General features: G+C 56.6%; 2 protein-coding genes across 3 annotated transcripts; one reads left to right on the top strand and one right to left on the bottom strand.

Annotated features, from left to right (window-relative positions):
- Positions 1-1,816: 1,816 nt before the first annotated feature.
- PLOD3 (procollagen-lysine,2-oxoglutarate 5-dioxygenase 3) lies at positions 1,817-9,509 on the bottom strand. 2 transcript variants are annotated; one of them, XM_039243536.1, is made up of 19 exons: positions 8,593-9,292; positions 8,108-8,199; positions 7,840-7,976; positions 7,566-7,729; positions 7,311-7,423; positions 7,107-7,170; positions 6,610-6,707; positions 6,278-6,379; positions 5,987-6,112; positions 5,662-5,783; positions 5,330-5,434; positions 5,108-5,233; positions 4,698-4,839; positions 4,493-4,606; positions 4,219-4,287; positions 3,619-3,723; positions 2,957-3,103; positions 2,529-2,654; positions 1,817-2,282 (listed from the first exon to the last, which is right to left on the bottom strand). In XM_039243536.1, exons 1-19 carry the CDS (start codon positions 8,708-8,710, stop codon positions 2,127-2,129), a joined length of 2,226 nt encoding a protein of 741 aa, XP_039099467.1. In that variant the 5' UTR covers positions 8,711-9,292; the 3' UTR covers positions 1,817-2,126. The 2 variants fall into 2 exon arrangements, with proteins under 2 accessions (XP_039099467.1, XP_039099468.1); XM_039243537.1 differs by lacking the exon at positions 1,817-2,282 and adding an exon at positions 9,315-9,509 and having other exon boundaries at positions 2,541-2,654; positions 3,006-3,103; positions 8,593-8,856.
- A 106-nt stretch (positions 9,510-9,615) lies between these two features.
- Positions 9,616-15,279, top strand: ZNHIT1 (zinc finger HIT-type containing 1). The gene is made up of 5 exons (XM_039243545.1): positions 9,616-9,722; positions 13,347-13,517; positions 14,552-14,631; positions 14,763-14,932; positions 15,028-15,279. The coding sequence occupies exons 1-5, from the start codon at positions 9,701-9,703 to the stop codon at positions 15,047-15,049; spliced, it is 465 nt and encodes a 154-aa protein (XP_039099476.1). The 5' UTR covers positions 9,616-9,700; the 3' UTR covers positions 15,050-15,279.
- The last annotated feature ends 2,172 nt before the right edge of the window (positions 15,280-17,451 follow it).

Raw genomic sequence — 17,451 nt, 5'->3', positions numbered from 1 at the left:
TTCCTTCAAGGGCCCCCATGGATTCCAGCCCCAACTCCCTCCTGGAAACAGGGAAGTGGGGTGCCAGGGGGTGGGCCTCACTCACCGAGCCTCAAGAAGGAGTAGTTCCACTGAAGGACAGTAATGGCTTGGAGACCTTGGAGGAGGGTCTGGAGGAGGCTGGCAAGCTATGGAGGGGGATCCCACAGGGGCTGCTGTGGGCCCTTAAGTACAGTCCCTTGTGGTCCAGCCCACCTGCCCTGACCCTTGGTTCTGGGCTGGCCCCTGTTTCCCCTCCCTTTTCTGTTCCCTGTACCCTTGGGAGCCTCAGGACGAAGAGTTGAGCACTACCTGAGCCCACAGGCCTGTACCAATAGGACCAAACTGAGATGCCCAGGGGTGCGGCCAGCAGCCTGGGGGTGAGGAAGGTGTTTGTACTTGAGGAGGTCAGGACCTTGGGCTGTGAATACCGAGCTGACCGAGGCCTGGGAAATTGGGGTGTTGCCTGAGGGGTGTGTCTCGCCACACAGAGGGGCCCCCACAAGTGAGAACAGCTAGGAAACTCATTAGTCGCCCTGGCCTGGCCCCTAAGGAGTAGCTCAGGCCTCTGTCAGGGGAGACATTCCAGAAGGAAGGGGTTTTGGGGGAAGGCCAAGGATTGGTGAGGTCCAAAAAGCACACCCTGTGAGTGGCCCGGGACCAGGCCTCACATCTCCTTGCCCCACCCCTATCACCCCCAACACTGGCCAGAGCTGTGGACTGCCAGCTTTTCCGGGTCAGGGAATGTCACTTCATAAATTAAAAGTAATATTTTAAAATGTTTATTTAGTTTTGAGAGAGAGAGACAGACCGTGAGCCCAGAAGGGGCAAAGAGAGAGGGCAACACAGAATCTGAAGGAGATTCCAGGCTCTGAGCTGTGAGCAGAGCCTCATGTGGGGCTCAAAGCCACAAGCTGTGAGATCATGACCTGAGCTGAAGTCAGACTCTTAGCTGACTGAGCCACGTAGGAGTCCTGGGAATGCCACTTCTTTAGAGACAACTATGACACACGCACCATTAGGCGCCTCCATCATGTGTTCTTCTAGCATAAAGTATGTCCCCCTTTCCTTCCTTCATGGTGATTTTCTGATTCAGGTCTCCCCCAGGCTGTAAGCAACTGGAAGACAGGCCTGGGTCTCATCAGCACGGCTGACAAGTGCCCAGCAGATGGGGGAGTCAGCACAGGAGACACAACGAACCAGCTGCTTTCAGTGCCACTCAGGCTGACACACCATTTGGGTCCCTTGTCCCCTGATGCACTGTCATGAGGGCTTCAGCTTCCAGGGACCTGGCCAGGAGGTATCTTCTCCTATCCCTGCTCAGCCCACTTCCATCTGCAGGGAGTCCAGGGGGGAGATGCTTGTTCCATTCAGAAGGGTACCAGCCCCACCCACCAAGAAGGCAGGCTTGGGGTGCCAGGGGGCTCAGGCGGTTAAGCGTTCGACTTCTGCTCAGGTCCTGATCTCATGGTTGGTGGGTTCGAGCCCCATGTTGTGCTCTTTTGACAGCTCAGAGCCTGGAGGTGCTTCGGGATTCTCTGTCTCCCTCTCCCTCTGTGCCTCTCCTCCACTTGCCCTCTCTCTGGGGCTCTCAAAATAACTAAATAAAACGTTAAAAAAAAGGAAGGGGTTAGAGATGGGACTCAGGGAAGCCTCCAGGTTCGCACACTGCTCTATCATCTGTGTCTGCCTTTTCCCTTCTCTGTCGTTCGTGTTGGGAGTAACTCCAAGTGTCTTCTCTACTCTGGTGGCAGGAGGGATCCGGGGTCAGTAGGGAGGGGAAAGAAGGAATAGGGACTCAAGGGTTACAAATCCCCCTTTATTGAGAGGGAGGCTGAGAGTCAATAATTTATTATATGGAAAGCCCTCAGATTCCTTCTCCCCATGAGTCCTTGAGGGTGGTGGGGAGGGACGCCTGAGGGGGGCTCCAGAAGCTTCCTGAGAGGGCCATGTGTTGTTGTAGGGGGGAGGGGAATGGGAGGCGACACATTCAGTCCCAGGCACATGGAACATCTGCTCAGGAAGCAAGGCGCCAGACAGACCCCCTTCCGTGGAGGGGGCCCGAGGAAGGCACAGCGGCAGGGCAGGTCTGGCAGAGTGGTTGAGTGTCAGGGGTCAACAAAGGACACCATGATGTAGCGAGTGCCCCTCGTGGTGGGCAGCCCCTCGTGGTAGTGAGTGAGGCGACCAGGGTGCAGGAGCCCCCAGCCCTTCCGTGGGGACGAGACGATGCAGTCGTAGCGCAAGAAGCGGCAACCACCTCCCTGGAAGAAGACGGGGAACAGACATGGGGAGTGAGCACACAGGGGACTGGGGGGCAGGTGGCTCCCAGGACGGGAGAGGCAGGGAAGGGAGGCCAGGAAGCTGGGAGGGCAGCCAGAGGAGAGCCCGGGGCAGGGAGGCTGACTGAGCGGTTCCTGGGGGGGGAGGGGGAAGGGGGCAGGACAGCAGGGGGGAATGCGTGTGGGTGCGCCCGCATGTGTGGAGGGGCCCTGGGGGCGCAGACTCACCTCATAATCCAGGCCCTTGTGGTTGAGGGCGACATTGAGAGTGAAGGTGGAGGAGTCGTGATGGGGGCGCAGAGATGGCTGCTCATCTGGTCGGTAGCGGACCACAAAGTTCATGACTGCCCGGGCCTGTGGGGGCACGAGAGAGGGGGCTGTAGGGAAGGCTGTGAGGTCCTGGGGGCTTGAGGGGGGCTCCAAGGGGGTGAAAGTCTCTGCCAACAGGGGGAGGGGCTGCAGGGGCTGTGCTTCTAACTGCCCCCATCCCGAGATGCCCTCCCGTGGTATCCCTTTCCATGGGCCTCCAGGTGCTGGGGGTGGGAGGTGGGGAGAGGCTGAAAGGGTGCAGCATGGAGACTGCCTGCCAGGGCTGAGGTGTGGGGAGGTGGAGGCGGGAAAGGAGGCAGAGGGCAGGGGGAGGGGCAGCGGTCCACCTTGGTGTGGTAGCCTGGGAACAGGCTCTCTGTCATGGGCCCCACGTACGTCCTCAGCAGCTGCAGCCACTGGTCCTCATAGCCCACCTGCTTCATGTGGATGTCCACAGTGGGCACGTTCTCGTAGCCTCCAGCCAGCCTGGAGTCCTGTGGGCCATGAGCACTGAGCACCAATGGGCAGGCGCCAGCCTCCCCCCTCCTCTTGTCCTGGGCCTTAAGGCTTATGGAACCGTGTCTGGCAGCCTCGTCCACTCAGCCTGACTCGCTCCTGCAGGCCCGTTATGTCTCAGTGAAGACGTCACCTCTTCTGTGAAGCCCCTCGGGTCCCCCATGTCTGGGCTAAGGGTCTGTCCTGTGACTCCCACAGCCTCTGAGCTGCCCATCCCAGCCTTCAGAAGCTCGGCTCCTGCTACTGACTATAGCGGGTGAGGTGCAGACAGGCAGGGCCGGCGCAGCCCAATGAACCACCCTGCCTGGGCCTGTGGCTGGCACCTGGAACTTGTATTTCTTGAATGAATGAATGATCACAGTCATGTTCTCTGTGAGTCCCCTCCTTCTTGGTGACCCCTCTTTGATGCCACTCTAGATTCCATGTCCCTGGCTCACAGCCACACCTGCCTTCCCCAGGGGCCCTGCCTCCTCCCTGTCCCAGCCCCTCTCACCTCATGCCGGCCTCCTGACCACTGGCCGTAATGCTCCATTTCCTCCACCAGCTCGTCGCACATCTGGTCTGACAGCAGCGGGAACCAGTACACGTCTGGACACGGCTGAGGAGGTGGGGAGGAAGGACAGGGTCTGGGTGGGGGGCTGCCCTCGGAGACCTCTCCGGGAGAATCCAGGCAGCCAAAGGAGGGGAGAAAAGACCGGGAGAGGAAAGGGAAGCCAGGATAGGAGAGGAGCTGGCGACATGGGGGTCTGAGCACAGGGACGGGCCACTGCCAGCTCGGGGCCAGGAAAGGCTGGATCAGAGACAGTGGGAGCAGTTCAGAGACCACAGCACATGTGGCAGGAGGTGCTGGGGCCCCAGGATTGGAGCTTCTTTACAAAACTGTCTCTTCACCCATAACACTAACAGCCCCGAGGACCACTGGGGTAGTGGCGGGTGGGGAGCTGAAGGCCCGTCTGCCCAGCCTGCGCCCTTATCTGCCTGCACTGAGCAGCCTGACGCATGGGAGGGAGGAGTGCTCAGAGACCACTAATCCAGGCAGCGGACTCAGGGTGCGACGCCACCAGGGCAGTCTGGGGTCCCACGGGGGGCTCACCTGCTCCACGAGTCCCTGCCCTTCCAGGGCCCGGCTGTAGTTCTCGTGAATGTACTGCTCCTGCCAGTCCTGCGGGAGGGGAGTGTTGCGCACCTTGTCCTGTGCCCTCTTTGCTCCATCTGGTCCCACCCAGGAAGCCTGGGGCCCACCACCACGACTGCCTGTCCCGAGGCAGAAGCAGACCCCATGGGTGAGCACTTGTGCGGGTGCACGTGTGTGCGTCCTCCTTTGGAGAGGGGCACGCTGCTTCTCTGAGCAAGGGGCCCTCACTCACCAGGGGGTTGTCGAAGATCTGCCAGAGGTCAGGGTGCAGATGGTCGGTGTCATAGCGGGAGGTGGCCAGGAGACGGCCGAATTCCTGCTGATTGCTAAGGTGGAGGAAGATCCCCTGAGGGGGAAGGGGGGACACATTGTGAGATGACCCGGGGGGTGGGGCTGCTTCCTAGCACCCCAGCACAGGGTTTCCAGGCTGTGTTCACCTTGTCCCGCAGGCTCTTACAGAAGGCCATGTCTGGGTCGGTGTCGCTGCCTGAGAACACCTCCCTCTGGGGCAGCTCTGACCTCAGGGTCTCTCCACGGATCACGTACGCCTGGGATATGTAGGGCACATTCCACACGCCCCTAGGGGCACCCATGCCGGGGTCAGGTAGGCACAACTGTGCCCAATTCAACCCAGGAGTCCCTTCACCCAGGGCACCCCGCTCTCCAAGCTGCCTCCCTGGTCAGGCGCTGCCCTTTACAGCACCTAGTCTGGCTCCGGTCAGCCTGTACCCCACAGCGGTGGCACTGCCGGCAGGCCGCTATGCCTGGGCCCTGGGCGTGGGCTTTTGGGAGAGTGTGCCGGCGGCCGCAGGCTGGGGGATGGGGGCTGTGTTTCGGCAGGACTCACACTCGCTTCCGCTGCACCAGCTCCACATAGTCTTCAGACCGAGCGTAGTACTCATCGGGGCTCAGGGCCCCCCAGAAGTTGGACCATAGCTTCCCATGGCGGGATAGCATGGGTGCTATCACCTTCCTGTGGATGGGCGGAAGTGAGGCCTGGGTCCAGGAAAGGAGCCAGGGGCTCCCTGTAGACTATCTGGGGGCCCTCTGGTGGAACCGGGCGAGCGACCTGTTCTCCTCAATGAGGATGCGCAGGGTCTGCTGGTTGGTAATGACAGCGTCAGCATCCAGGCTGAAGTAGAATTCGCACTCTGGGTCCTGCCGACAACTGTCCCTGGAGATGACAGATCAACGAACAGATGAGCTAAAATGGGAGCAGGTGGAGGGGACAGTGCGGGGGGGCGGGGAGCGGTGTGCTTGCTTCCCCAGGACCCCCAGGTTCTCCTGGTGGGGAGGGCGCCCCTGTGGAGGCCGAGTAGAGGCCACATGCTGAATGGAGAGGGAAGGATGGGTGAAGTGGCCAGCAGTGTCCCCCATCCGCCCCGCCCAAGGCTTACTCACATGGCCATGTCCCTGGCCTCGCCTGGGGACAGGGCCTCCTCTGGCCCCACCAGCTTCACAGCTGAGAAGTGGTCCTGGAGCTGTGGCCAGGCGTCTGCGATGTGGGGCTCATGGTACACCTCCTAAACATAAGGGAGAAATGGAGGAGGTGAGAGAGGCGGCAAAAAAGATGGTGCCAGAGGGACAGGTGGGGGATGACGGTGAGTGGAAAGGGTGCAGGAGGGAGTCTGGGGTGGGGGCGGGAGTTCCAATCCTGAGGGTTGGGGGGAAGGTTCCCTTGGGAGAGCCTGTTGGTCGGAGGTGGGGTGGGGGGTGGTTGTCTCACACTGTTATGCAGGAACAGGCTGACCCTGTCAGGGGGGTAGTCCAGGAGCAGGAGCCGCTGCAGGAAGCGGGGCAGGAACGGGGTAGGCTGCTCCACAAACACGGCCAGGAGCACCCGGGGGGGAGGCTGGAAGGTAAGACATGTTGGGGCTCAGACGAAAGCCCAGGCCTCCCCCATCAGTCTGTCCCGGGGGTCCCAGGGGCTTTGCCCAGTGCGCTGCTGTCCCGCGTGCTCTCCCCGCATCCCCTGCCTCAGTGCCTTCTCCTGCCTGACCCTGGCACCCCTCCTCACCTGCCCCCCGGGGAGTGTCCTCCGGTCCCTGCCGCAGAACCCACAGCCTCCCTGGGGAGTCCAGCCGTTAGGGACGTAGTTTCCCAGGTAATTCAACTGGAGCTGTTGGAAGAGGCAGTGAGAGGCTGAAGTGAAGGAGTCCAGCAGGAGAGGGGCTGAGAGCCAGGTGGACAGGCAGGGGACAGGGCAGGAGGGGGAGGGATGGACACTTAGACCCTCTCCAGGCACCTCTGCTGCGGGCGCTGGGGAGTAACGGCTGCTCGGAAGGGATGGCTACTCAGGGGCAGGGGGCGGGTCTGACTGGGGCAGGGGCAGGGTCTGTGGGTATAAACCTTAGTCGGACCGTTCCCATGGACCACAACAGGAAGTGTGTCATAGGCCACATTCCGGATACGCACGCGATTCCGATCGAACTTCAAAACTATCTCATCTGGGGAAGAAAGGCCCAGCTTTACATTCCTTTCCTCTCAAGGCTGCCAAGCAACAAATGCTTCTAAATATGGTGGGCAGGGGTCCCGGATTCTCTAGAGGATGGACTGTGGCTCCAGGCGGGGCGAGGATGGGCTACCTTCTCTCGGTGAGGGTACTGACCTGGCCACCCTGGGGCGCTCCCCCACACTACCTGGGTGACCTGGGCAAGTCCCCAGTCCCTCAGAGTGGCAGCGTCCTCACCTGTGATACGCAGTAACCACAGACCCTCCTCCCTTTGCAGGATGGTTAGGTTAAACAAAATTACAGAAATAGAGCCCTGACCCAGAGGCTTGGCACAAAGTATGCGTCCAACAGATTTCAGGGTGTGGCAACCCCCTCCGATTGCCTTTCTCCTCACCTAAGGCCCCATTGAGGTTCTGAAAGATGCGGGATTTATGATCCAGGTTGAGGCTGAGTTTCTCCTGGATGGGATGAGATGGGGCAGTTAACCAAGGAGCAGGTGGGCCGTCATTTCCCACTCTTTTTACTTCCTAAAGCTCCATACCCCGCACTGCGCCTTCAGCCAGAGCTGCAAGGGGTCATCCTCCCCCTTCCTCCCTACCCTCAGCCCTGGGTCCAGGTAGAGTCGAGTGTAGAACAGCTGATCATCATCATCATCCTTGTACTTCCACTGGCGGACGACTTGGTGGATGGTGGGGGCAAAGCCGATGAACCCTGCAGGGGTGGGGAGGGGCTGATTCCAAGCCTCTCAGGGTCCCAGGGACAGGTCCCCACTCCGTCTCTAGCCCTCAGGCACCTGGAACACTCCACACCCCCTGACTCTCAGCCCCTCCGCCTTGGGCACTCTGCCACTCACCACCAGAGTTGAGGAAGCGCTTCCCCGTGCCCACCTCAGGGTACTGCTCTGCCAGCCCCCACTCGGGCCAGCAGAAGCCCTCCGCAGAGAAGAGCAGGCGGCTGCCACTCTGGACAAACTTCTTCAGCAGCTCTGAGGGGCTGCCAGCCAGAATCACGTCGTAGCTGGGTGGGGAAGAGGGCCCTGAACAGGAGAGCCACTAGGAACCTCGGTATCCTTATCTGCTCCTCGGGCTTGCCCCCTCCTCCTGGTTCCTCAGCCCCAGCCCCTTTACCTGTCCACGAACATGATGACCATGTCTCCTCGGTCAGCATACTTCTCCATTTCCTTCTTTAGCCACCTGACCTTCTGTCCTCCACCGACCGTTCGGGCCACATCTCCCCCTCGCCACTCCTGTCCCAGGCCCAGGGTCTGTGGGGGAGACCCACCATGCCAGGGAAGGGCTCAGTTGGTCAGAAGGTCCCTCCTGACCAGGCTTACGGCAGGGACCCAGGCATCCAGCCCTCAGTCTGCTCCAGGGTCTGGGGCATTCCTCTGCTCACCCGCACTGTGTAGTTGAAGAACTCCGCTGACCGCAGGAAACGCCGATACCCTTCCGTCTCTGCTGTGGCCACCGTGATCACCAGCAGCTTCTCTGTCACCAGCCGAGAATTGGCGCCCGGGACCCACTCACCCAGCTCATTGCCCCCACGAGCTCCGCTCTCCGCAGGCCCCCTTGCCCTCCCTCCAACTCTGCCCCTGTCCTCTATTCCCCCTCCCCCCACCCCCGGATTCCCTCTTAAACTCCAACCAAAACTTCGGCCCCAGCTGAGAGCTGGATGGGAGCGACACCCAGGAATCCGGGATGAGTTCACATGGAGAGGCTGGAAATCCCAACCCAGGGTGGGCTCCGTGATTTGTTCCGCGGAAGGCGCAGGGCTCCCCTTGGGGAGGCCGGCCACACCCTCCCGGCCTCCACTCCCCCCCACCCCACCCCAAAGGCAGACACGCAAAACCGGCACCCACTCGCCGCTCCCGGGGCTCTCACCTGGGTTGACCGGGTCTCTGCCCCGGGGCCGGTCGGAAGCAGAGGTCGCAGGAGGCGGGGGCAGCAGCAGCAGCAGGAGCCCCAGCAGGAGCCGGAGTTCCGGGCCCCAGGAGGCCATGGCTGGGAGCCGGCGGAGAAGGCACACAGGTCCGCAGGGCGCCTGGGCTGTGTGCCTGGATTCCAACTCCGCGGAGGAACTGTGGGCAGAGGGACCGGGGCTGCCCAGCGGCCCGCTGCGAGGAGGTGTAGGGCTCGGGCTCCGCCCTGGAAAAAAGGCGTAGCCCGAGGCTACCGAAAACTCGAGAAGCCGGCGCCCTAGACAAGGCGAGGATTGTCCCCAGGCGTGAGCGCGCGGGCTGCACGGAGCCAGCGGAGGGGGCGTCCGGCCGGGAGGCGGGGGCTCAGGCCGGCTGTCGCGAGCCGAGGACTTCGATCTGAGCCAGCCGGGCCCAGCGCCCCCTGACACACGAGGAAACTGAAACCTGGAGACGGGAAGTCACCCCCTGCAGGCCCGGCGGGATGCGGAGGCGGGTCTTTGCCACAACTCTGCCCGGAGAGCACGGCGTAGGGACGTGGGGGCGCTCAGAGCGGGGACGAGCGGAGCAGCGGGCGGCCAGGAGGGAGAAGGCCGGGGAGTCTGCGGCGCCAGGGGCGCTTGGGGGTTGAGGTTTCGGCAGAGGGTCATCAAGGGCCTCTCGGATTGCCCCCTCGAGCCTACCCACTCTTTTTGGTAGTCCAGCCCATCATCTCTACCACCCCGGGGATAATCTCCAGAGGGTGCCTGTGTGATGGTGGCATCTTCAGAAGGACGACGAAAGGAAAATAACATTTCTCGAAAGACCACTTCTCTAAAATGATCCATGTAGGGGGCCCTACAAAATACATAGCCACCCTGAGGCCGGAAGTGGTTTTGCCCCTATAAAATATGGCGGTAAGCTTTCTCGTCTCCTAGGGAACATCACGTAATAGGTCGAAGCTTTGGGAATTCTTGTGAGATAGTTCTGCGCACGCGTAAAAGCCCGCGCTGCCGGAAGTGACGGCACTCCTTCCACAGCGCGTGGTTTAGCACGCGTGCGCAGTAGGCTCTTCCGTCAGCTGTGTTGTGGAAATGGTGGAGAAAAAAACTTCGGGTAAGTGAGCCCCGGGCTCTCGGCCCCTTACCACCTCCCAAATCCAAACCCAGCCTAGAATAGTCTCAAATCCCTTCCCTGGCCCTCGGGCCCTGGCGTTGGGGTGGCCTCTTAGATCATCCATTCATGTTTAATTGGTGCCTGCTCCACGTCGGGCGCCGGGGTTGGAGAGGGTAAAAAGATCCCTAGCATCCCAACACTGGCTTTCGGGGAGGGGGACAGGCACGCAGACCTGCCATTGCACTTCAGTGCGATGGCAGAGGGGTGCACAGCTACTGGGCGCAGGGAGGAGTGGCACCAACCTAGCTTCTGGGATGGAGGGGACCGCGAAGGCTGGGAGGGGGGAAACGCTTGCATTGAGGCTTGAAAGTCGAGTTACGGTTTCACTCGGCGTAGGTGCGCCGAGGCTTGTTCCCAGCAGCGTGAACCTCGCGTGCAAAGGCAGGAAAGCAAGAGAGAGCAAGTCGCTTAGGGAGCCAAGTTCACAGTTTGGGGATTGCGGAGGAATAGTAAGAGAGTCTGGAGGGTTGGGGAAAGGTACACTTGAAAGGCATTCTGTATACTTCCAGAGAGTTTGAATTCTCTAGAGAGGTCAGTAGGAAATCATCACAGGCTCTCTTAAGGCAGGGGAGTGACCGAAAGAGATTTGTCTTTTAGAGAGGCAGTTCGGGCTTCGATGCGGAGCAGCGCTGTACAGTGGAACTTTTTGTAATGATGGGAATGGTCTTAATCAGCACTGCGTAGTATGGCAGTTTTTAGCCACATGTGAGGGTTTAGCATATGAAATGTAGCTAGTGCCACGGAGGAACTGAATTTTACATTTTATTTAAACTTATTTTAGCCACATGAAATTTAACTAACCACACGTGAGTAGTGGCTACCATATTGTACAGCAGGGGTCTAGAGGCTGGAAGGCCAAGGCCAATTAAGGGAGGCATTGAGTAGTCCCCATAAAAAATGAGGGTAGAACAGTCTGCCAGATTGACTTTTAATAAATCTGATCCTGTCAACCTGTCAACATTTCTTAAACTTTTTTGCTGGATCTCCCTTATTTTCACCACAAATCCCCAATGCAAAGTCCTTTAGACATTTACAGGTAAGACTCATAACAGTTGGCCTGACTTTATATCCACACAGCACCCACTCCCCCATATGCTTTATATTACCAAGCATACTAAACTTTAAAACAAATTTTTTTTTAGTGTTTATTATTTTTGAGAAAGAGAGAGATAGGACATGAGCAGGGGAGGAGCATAGAGAGGGAGACACAGAATCTGAAGCAGGCTCCAGGTTCCTGGCTGTCAGCACAGAGCCTGATGTGGGCCTGGAACCTGTGAGCCGTGAGTTCATGACCTGAACTGAAGTCGGACGCTTAACTGACTGAGCCACCCCGGTGCCCCTGAGCTTTTTCTAATTTATCGAAGCCACCACAATCTGCCATCCAGGCTTTCTCCCATGCTGATACGAAGGCCTGAAATACCCTTTTCTCTTCCCCAATCAAGGTAATTTCTATTCATCAGTCAGTTCTCAAACTAGACCTCTTATTTTCCTCTGGAAAATGTTTCTGTCTACCGTAAGGCCAGTTAGGTGTTTCTGGCATGTGCTGTGTAGCACTATGTACTTCCTTGTGCTAACATATACTGTTAGCATGTGCTCTGCTGCGCTCGTTTGTTTGATCATTTGTATTCCCCACTCGACTGTAAGCTTATGTATTCCCAGGGCCAAGGGCACCACCTGGCACTTAGAAGTGAGGTAGTATGCAGTGATCCACAGCAGGGCAGTTCTGAGTTCTTCCCAAACCACATACCAGCTACATGAGATTTGGACACATTTCTTAACCTCTGAACTTGAGTAAACTGGGGATGATAATGTTACCTCCCTCATAGGGTGGCTAAAGAGTCAAAGCTCTTACACAAAATGCTTAGCATAGTGTCTGGCTCATAGTGCGTGCCCAATGTTAGCCACTCGTGCCGATGCTATTATGGTTACAGGCACTCGCTAAGTATTTGTTCAATGAATAAAGAGATAATTTTCTGTAGAGCTGTCAGACCCTGGCAAAGAGAGAGGTTTAAAATAATAACTTCTAGGTTTCTTGTTTAGGATGCTTGGGTAGATGGTTCCATTAAAGAATACATAAGGAGAAGCAGCTTGGATGGGAAGATTTTAAATTTTGAGCTGCAGTGTTGATGGGCCATGTCTGGCTACTCCTCAAAGCCTGTCAGGTGGCCTACTCTCTCACCTCTAAGGAGACGGCTGTCCCCATCTCTTTCTGAGTCTGATTTCTCTTCCTGGGATTTCAAACCCAAACATAGGGCTTTAACTTTCACCCAAAAGCAAATGACTCCAAAGGTAATTCTCTCAATACTGGACCTTCTCCTGAGCTCCACAACTGGCTGTTGAGTTGGTTGCAAGAAGGTACCTGCTGACCTCACCATTTTCTTTCTTTCTTTTTTTTTTTTTAAGTTTATTTTGAGAGAGAGAGCGAGCGAGCATGAGTGGAGTAGGGACAGAGAGAGAGGGAGAGAGAGAATTCCAAGCAGGCTCTGTGCTGACAACGCACGGCTTGAACCCACAAACCATGTGATCATGAGCTGAGCTGAGATCAAGAGTTGGATGCTTACCTGACTGACACCCAGGTGCCCCATTGACCTCACCATTTTAAACCTCTCTCTTCTTACCTACCAGCTGTTCACTGGGATCAGATAATTCTACACAAAATGTTGCTTTCTTCACTAAAAGCATTCACTGAAAAACCATCAGAAAAACCTGAAGTCACACCAGGGAAGCAATGAAGGGGTCTTTCCACTGGAGGGAGATAGTCAGTACAGTCTCAGGGTGTAGTAAAAGGAAGATTTTAGAAATACACACTGGATTTGGCCCTAAGGCACCACCAGGGTGTGAGTGGTTCCCACTAAATGGGAGTCATTTTGCTGGGGATTGAAGAGTGGATGGGAAGTGAGGAAGTGAAACATCCCATGGGTGATTCTCTCAAAGATGAGTGTTTGTGAATTTGGGTCGACACGTTAGGATTTGGCAGGTTTTTCCAGTGAAGGGAAAGTCTTTGTTGGGGAAGAGTGTTTGAAGATTCAGGAGGGAGGGAAGGACTCAAGCTGGAGGTGAAAGGTTCACTTTAGCAGTGGGACTTGGTGGGGGAGGTGCATCTTCTTGGAATGGAGGGAAGGTGGGTTCCCATGCAGTTATGTTTGAGGGTGGGCTGGAAGATGAGCATCTCTACATGTGAGTGGCCTGTGTCCTTTGAAGTAGGAAGTGAGATTGCTGAGCATGACGGCTGAGTGCATGAAGGTCCCAGTGGAGGCTGCAAGCCCTGAGTATACAGTGTGATTTTTGCCAGCAGCGAGAGGTCTCCAGCAGGCATCTCATTGGCTGGGTCTGGGGATTGGGAGGAAAGACTAGGGCCAAAGGGATAGAAAATAGGGGCCTTATTAACCAGGAGGGAGGCAAAGCAGAGGGGCTAATATACTGGGAGAAGGTACAAGGGCCAGGGGTTTGGTGACTCGGATAAATCAGAGAGCTGTGGCTCCGTCCATGTGCTTCCTGGAACCAAGGCCACCCCAGTTTCTCTCTTCCTGTGCCCTCATGACTCCCTGGCTCTGCCCTATCCAGTTCGCTCCCAGGACCCTGGACAGCGGCGGGTGCTCGATCGGGCTGCCAGACAGCGTCGAATCAACAGGCAGCTTGAAGCCTTGGAGAATGACAACTTCCAGGACGACCCCCACGCGGGACTGCCCCAGCTTGGCAAAAGGCTGCCTCAGTTTGATGACGATGCTGACACCGGTGAGGCGGGGTGTGGAAGGAGGCGGGTGGAGGAAGGGGAGGCCCAGGCTGGGGAGGCAAGGCCAAAGGAAGGGGGAGTGGTCTGCCTGGAGAAATATTGTAGAGGGACATCAGGCTGGGGCAGGGGGTGGGGGGTAGATGACACAGGAGCCCCTTTGGCTCTGCCAGGGACTGGCTTCTGTGACTGTGAGCCGGCTGCTGTCCCCCTCTGCGTCACCTTCATCTAGCACATATAAAGAGCATGGAGGAGCCGAGCTCTGAGAGCGCTACGGCTCTGACATAAAGCCTTGGACTTAGGGGAACATGGAGAAGAATGTAGGCGCAGGCTAGAGAAGTGAGGATAAGGACACCTGAGAGATTGACTCAGAACCCAGGTGAGCCTGTGCTCAGGGAGTGGACACGTGTGTATCAGGAACGCTGGTGTCTTTCTTGGCACGTGCCAAATAACTGCAGTTGACCTTTGAGCAACACGGGTTCAAAACTGCGCAGGTCCTTAGTATGTGGGATTTTTACAGTCGGTGCTGGAAATATATTTGCTCTCCCTTAAGGTTTTCTTTTTTTTAAGTCTTGTTTTTTTAGTGTTTATTTATTTTTGAGAATAATGGAGACAGCGTGAGCAGGGGAGGGGCTGAGAGAGGGGGAGAGAGAATCCCAAGCAGGTTCCATGCTGCCAGCACAGAGCCTGATGCGGGACTGGAACCCCATGAAACTGCGAGATCATGACCTTAGCTGAAACCAAGAGTCAGATGTTTAACCGATTGAGCCACTCAGGCAACCCCCCCCCCACCGCCTTATGATTTGCTTAATATTTTGTTTTCCCGAGTGTTGTTTAAAAAATGCAGTATATAATACATGTATTAACACGTGTTAACTGACTGTTTGTGTTACCAGAAAGGCTTCTGGTCACCAGTAGCTCTTTGACATTGTTTTTGGGGAGTCCAGAGTTATACATAGGTCTTGGGCTACATGGAAGAGGCCGGCGCCCCAACCCCTGCATTGTTCAGTGGTCAACTGTAAATGCTTTTCATCTGTAGGAAAGAAAAAGAAGAAAACTCGAGGCGATCATTTTAAACTTCGCTTCCGAAAGAACTTTCAGGCCTTGCTAGAGGAGCAGGTGAGGGGGGTGGCCCCAGGGGCTGGGAGGGCCCCCCAGGGGAGGACGGAGCTGCAGAGGTCCTTGTCCTGGGTCGGTTTTTGCTACATGGGTTGGTGGAGGAGGTGCGGAGCCTTCCCTTGTCTTTGCAGAACCTGAGCGTGGCCGAGGGCCCCAACTATCTGACGGCCTGCGCGGGACCCCCTTCCCGGCCCCAGCGCCCCTTCTGTGCTGTGTGCGGCTTCCCGTCTCCGTATACCTGTGTCAGCTGTGGCGCCCGGTACTGCACCGTGCGCTGTCTGGGCACCCACCAGGAGACCAGGTGAGCTTGGAACCTCCCCCTGGGCCCATATCCTCTCCATCCTATCGCCCAACCTCCCGGGACCCCTCCTCCTCCTGGGCTTCCTCGGTCTGCAGGTGCCTGAAGTGGACTGTGTGAACCTGGGCGTCCTCAGAAGGGAAGGCCCTCTGCACATCACCTCAGCTTCGGAGAGGGCTTGGCCAAGGGGAGAGATGCTCTTCTGGACCCAGAGTGGAGCCATTCACTCGCCCAGCAAAGCTGAGTCTTACCTACCGGGGAAGACCGGTCCTAGCCCCCAGGGCTGTTTGCAAGGAAGTGGGCTGGGCCCCCAGCGTGCCGTTGTAATAAAAGGTTTCTTGTGAGGAGGAGCCTGCCTCTTTGGTCACCTGGTGATTTGGGGATGAGGGTTGCGGGTCTCTGTGCTACTCATGGTTCTGCGGGTTTCCCTTCTGTCTTGTCAGTCGCCCCTCTCACTGTCTGTCTTCCTGGGTTCCCTGACCTGGAAGATTTTGGCCCATCCTCCTGCCACGCCTATGTCTCAGCATTCCTGGGCTTTATGCCATCTTTTGGTGATGGATTCAGTGCATCTGCATTTGCTTTTTGTTTCTGTAGTTCCCCTGAGTATCATTTGAGCACAGCCAGGACTGGGTGACAGGGAAGAGGAGTGAGGGTTGGGGGCGGGGCGCAGGAGGAGACTGAGGGAGGAGCTGGCCTCCTGCCTTCATCCTCTAGTACTTAACCCAGTGGAGAGATCAGCCCTCATCCTTGGTGCTGCTTGTCTAAGGAGCAGTTGTGAGGAGGCGGCTGTTACCAAGGGCTGCAGTGTGTGAAATTACTAGTATCCGAGAAACCCAGATGTGTCTGGAGGCATGGGGGCAATTCACGATACAGAGGCCCCCGTTCTTGGCAGCCCTGGGTGTTCTAATGCTTGTGTGGCATTAAAGCTTCTTACACTCAGGCCTCCTCTAAGTGGATTGTGTGCTCTGAGCTTATAAGCTCCTTGGAGTTGCTGCCTTAAGACTCTGTACCATGTTGGAACTTAACAAAGCAGATGCTCAGGAAGTACTTGTTGAACAAGTAACTTCAATGAGGTATGAATGAGATTCAGCAAATTCGGTGTTAGGCTCCTTCATAGGCTCTCCTGCCCCCTCTTGGGACAGATTTTCCCAGGGCCTTCCTGAGAAACTGCTGGCCCTTTCTCTGGAGGTTGGGTCAGTGGTGTTGGTGATGGCTCCAAGCTGAATGGTGGTGAGGACACAGTGTGGGGACAGCCCCAAGTACATTGGTTTAAAAAAAAAAAAAAATTTTTTTTTAAACATTTTTGCTGAGAGAGTGTGAGCAGGGGAGGCGCAGAGAGAGAGGGAAACCCAGAATCCGAAACAGGCTCCAGGCTTCAAGCTGTCAGCCCAGAGCCTGATGATGGGCTCGAACCCACAAACCGTGAGATCATGACATGGGCTGAAGTCGGCCGCTTAACCGACTGACTCCCAGGTGCCCCGTTCCCCCCTCCCCCCCCAAGTACAGTGGTTTTAAAAGATGGCTGTACATTTTTTTGACTACCCTTTGATCAAAAGGTAGGTTCTTTGTCCCCTTCCCTTGGGATCTGGGTAGACTTCTGACTGCTTCAACCAGTACAGGGTGGCGGAAGGGAGACCATGCGACATTCAAGGATAGGTGGTAAAAGGTACAAGGACACTTGACTTTTGTATCCCCGAGCCACCATGTAAGAAATCCAGCCATCCTCTGGGTGTCTGGATGGCTCAGTAGGTTAGGAGTCCAACTCTTGATATCAGCTTGGATCTCGATCTCAGGGTTGTGAGTTTGAGCTCCATGTTGGGTTCCATACTGGGTGTGAAGCCTATTAAAGAGAAAGGAAAGGAAAGGAAGGAAAAAGACAAAGGGAGAGGCAGAGAAAGAAAGAAAAATCAGGAAGTCCAACCATCCTAAAGCCGCCTTGCTATGAGGAAGCCTTGGCCACACAAAGAGGCCACACACAGGTGGCCAAGTCAAGCCTTCAAGCCATTCCAGCCCAGGCTTCCATCCTGATAGTGAAGACACCCAGGCATCAAATCACCTGTGGCTCTCTGAGCCTTCACGACTGCTTCCTCACTGTCATGGGACAGGCACAAGCCATCCCTGGCATGCTCTAAATTCCTGACCTGCAGAGTCCATGTGTAAAACCAAATGGTTTATGCCACTGAGCCTTGGGATGGTTAAGAAGCAGTAATAACAGGGATACCAGGAATCCATTTTGCTGGCTTAAGTCTTAACTTCTAGCTTAAGTCTCCCATGAAGGGAGACTTTCCTAGGCCCTGAACTTTCTATTTTCCTTTCTGTCAAGAAGTACATGCAAGGGGGGGCGCCTGAGTGGCTTAGTCGGTTAAGCGTCCGACTTTCGCTTAGGTCATGATCTCACGGTTCGTGGGTTCGAGCCCCGCGTCGGGCTCTGTGCTGACTGCCAGCTCAGAGCCTGGAGCCTGTTTCAGTCTGTGACTCCCTCTCTCTCTGACCCTTCCCTGCTCACGCTGTCTCTCTCTCTC

This window comes from Hyaena hyaena, unplaced genomic scaffold, assembly GCF_003009895.1.
Source record: "Hyaena hyaena isolate Hyena2069 unplaced genomic scaffold, ASM300989v1 scaffold_228, whole genome shotgun sequence".
NCBI classification, from domain to species: Eukaryota; Metazoa; Chordata; class Mammalia; order Carnivora; family Hyaenidae; genus Hyaena; species Hyaena hyaena.
The sequence above is the reverse complement of the archived record's forward strand: the minus strand, read 5'-3'. Positions and strand labels throughout refer to the sequence as shown.